General features: G+C 36.1%; 1 protein-coding gene across 1 annotated transcript in view; it reads left to right on the forward strand.

Moving 5' to 3' along the window:
- The first annotated feature begins 694 nt into the window (after positions 1-694).
- The window catches only part of LOC137620918 (craniofacial development protein 2-like), an 8,072-nt gene continuing 5,239 nt past the window's right edge, over positions 695-3,527 (forward strand). The window contains exon 1 of the mRNA XM_068351363.1: positions 695-1,080. Coding sequence (XP_068207464.1) covers positions 695-1,080 — 386 coding nt within the window. The remainder of the gene's footprint in view (positions 1,081-3,527) is intronic.

The following is a 3,527-nucleotide window of genomic DNA, read 5'->3' on the forward strand; positions in this document are numbered from 1 at the left end:
GCATGAATGTAATGACATATATTTGTTCTTTTAATGATTTTATTATTCTATTAAACAAGTAATTTCGGACAGATGCCTTCATGCCCCCCTGGTATCGTCCTCACACCCCCCTAGTGGGGCGCGCCCCCCAGTTTGGGAACCACTGCTCTAGATGAATCACTGGCATCAGGGTGACGGATTGGGTTTAAAGCGATGGACAAGTCTATTCGGCTTTTACTACTGATGCCTGGCGGATGATCTTACTGGAATTAGTGTGGACCGGCAGGGGTCACTTGCCTTGGTTAGATAGGCACTGCGCATCACAGGGAACTGGCTTTCCTTTGATGAATCTAGACAATGAATCCTCTATGGATTTAGTCGATGAAAAGCGAAGATGACAGAATGGCCGACATTCCCGGTCGTAGAGGGATGCTTAGAATCTCCTGGTTTACAAATACTAAAGGAAAATTGAGAATTTGCAACTTGAATGTTAGAACCATGAATCAGATTGGGAAGTTACAGCAAGTGCCGAATTAATTTATGAAATATAGTTTGAAGATCTTGGTTTAGGGGATTAGTAAGGAAAGCTTAGATCGGGGCAATATATATATATATATATATATATATATATATATATATATATATATATATATATATATATATATGTATATATTCAGGAAAAACAGATGGAGTTAGAAGAAAATGGGTAGGAATGATGATGACACCAAGAGCAGAAAAGGCTTTAACTGAGTGGAGAGCTGTAAATAGTAGATTGTTACTTGCAAAATTTAGATCAATACAGTGCAATATGAGTATTATAGTTTGCTATGCACCAACAAATGATTCCCCTGAAGAAAGGAACGATGAATACTATGAAGAACTGCAGAGTGTAATAGGTGAGATCCCTGAGAGAGACATGAAAATTGTGATTGGTGACTTTAATGGTAAAACTGGAAGGAATAATGAAGGTATAGAGAATGTGATGGGTGTTGAGGGTCTTGCTGAAGTTGCAAATAAAAAGGGAGCAGACTTTATAAGTTTCTGTTCAACAAACAATCTTGTCATTGGAAGTACTCTTTTCCAGCTCAAATACATCCACAAGTATACATGGACTTCACTATGTGGCAATTCCAAAAATCAAATAGATCATATAGTCATTAATGAATAGAGAAGGAGGACTCTAAGAAATGTAAAAAGCTATGGAAGTGCTGGTAGTGGTAGTGATCACCCGCTCCCCATTGCCCCACCGGAATTAAAACTGAAAGCACCAAACAGAAATGTAGATAGAATACCAAGGTTTGCTACAACTAAGCTTATAGAGGATGGGCACTTAAAAACATTTGCAATTGAATTAGAAATCGATTTGCAGTCTTCGAGACCTTGAGAAATGAAGAACAGACAAATGATGAAGAATGGTGTGAAGTTTTGGGACATTCAGTTACAATGAGAAAGCCATGGATATTAAATGATGCGTGGGATACTATAAAAACGAGACAAAGAGAGAAATTAATTGTTGAAAGTTTTCGAGGAAGTAATGAATATTATGAGGTATAGCATGCTAAATATTCCCGTAATGATAGTGAAGTCAAAAGAAATGCTATTAATGACTGGAGAGATTATTTAGACGGGGAACCAGATGAGGCTGACAAAGTTATGAATTCAGAGAGTGGCTATGGTGTAAGAATTGCTCATAGAATTATTAGTTAAATCTCTACTGGGGCAAAGAAGAAGCAAATATCCATCAAAAAGAGGGACGGATCTGTTATAACAACAGAAGATGAAGAAAGGCAACGTTGGATGGAACACTTTCGTGAGGTAATGAATAGGAGATATGAACGGAATAATTTGATTGATATACCTGAAGCTGATGAACACCTTGATGTACCCATGGATGAATTCAGTGTGTTTGAAGTCGAAGCTTTAATTAAAAAATAATCCAGAAGATGGAAAGCCCTGTGTCCGATGCAATAACTGCTGAGGTGATACCGGCTGAAATGAAGTATCCCCCAGAATACTTACAAAATTATTTAGTAGAATGTGGTATAAATAAACAAAACCTGATGAATAGGAATTGAGAGTTAGTGAAATGGCTAAAAAGGAAACCTGATTGATTCCAATAATTACATAGGCAACACACTTAGGTCAGATGTCATGAAAATATATAGTATGCTTATTCTAAAGAGACTTGAGAGAAAGATTGATGAAAAGCTGAGAGATGAACAAGCAGGATTTAGAAAAGGTAGAAATTGCACTGACCAAATTTTCATTTTGAAACATGTCGTACAACAATGGAGAAAGAGAAGAAGGATCGGACTGGACTGGTAATAGAAAATTAGCTGACCTAGAGTGTGCTGATGATGCTGTCCTTGTTAGCAGATTGCTTGCTGACCAGAATGCATGAAATATCACAGAAGGTTAGGCTCAAGATAAATAGAAGAAATATAGAGATGATGTAAACGGAATATTCAATGGGGGAAAAAGGATTAATGAGGCAGAATCATTTAAGTATTTAGGAACTATGATCTCTAATAAAGGGTTTTTAGTATAGGAGTTTAATGAAAGATTAAAAAAAAGCACATCAGATAATGACTAGATTAAGTGAAATTTGGAAATCAAATTGCCTGAAATTACATATAAAAGTCAGGCTATATAAAAATTCAGTGAGATCTGTGCTACTGTATGGACATGAATCATGGTAGGACAATGAAACAATGTCCAACAGATTTAACAGATTTGAGACCAAATCCCTCGGAAGAATATTAGGAGTTAAATTGCAGGACAAGATTAGAAACGAAACTTTAAGAGAGATTACTTGAGTGCCATATGTGGATGAGAGCATCATGAGGGGTAGATGGAGATGGTTTGGGCATGCTCTTTGCACTCTCTAAGAGAGATTGGTTCACCAAACATTTAACTGAGTTCCACAAGGTACTAGAAGAGTTGAAAGACCCAGGCCTGTATGGCTGAGGACTGGCATTGTCATTTGAGACACTTTTCCCAATCCCGGGATTTCGGGAAAAAGGTTAGTAATTTCCTGGGATCCCGGGAAATCCCTGGATTTTATGAAAAAACTATTTTTCTATTTACGGAAATACAAGCGTTGCTAAAGACGTATCCACATTATATAATGCCAAAAAAAAAAAAAAAAAAAAGAAGTGTTCAATGAAATTAACGAGTAGAAAATTAAGACTGATTAAGCACATAATTTTATGTAGTGTCTTCTGAAATAACATAAGAAAGTGGCACATCTTTTTACAAATTGTGTGAAAATATCTTATACGATCAAACGCTTTTGTAATTCAGTAGAAACCTGGTGAAAGAAAACTTATCAGTGTTCATTACAATTAAGCAAATTCGTAAATACAAAGGACTGTAATCACTGTATGAGATCACATATTTTGTAATATAAACCTAGTGAGAGAATAGAAAATGAGTAATATCATCACAAATAACAAAAGTCTGAAATCAAAATGACTGTTTGTCCTCAAATGACTCGGAAAAACGCAAACTTAGATGAAACCTGCCCCTATGGGAGTTATATGAAAGAA

This window comes from Palaemon carinicauda, chromosome 27 (genome assembly GCF_036898095.1).
Source record: "Palaemon carinicauda isolate YSFRI2023 chromosome 27, ASM3689809v2, whole genome shotgun sequence".
Classification (NCBI taxonomy): Eukaryota; Metazoa; Arthropoda; class Malacostraca; order Decapoda; family Palaemonidae; genus Palaemon; species Palaemon carinicauda.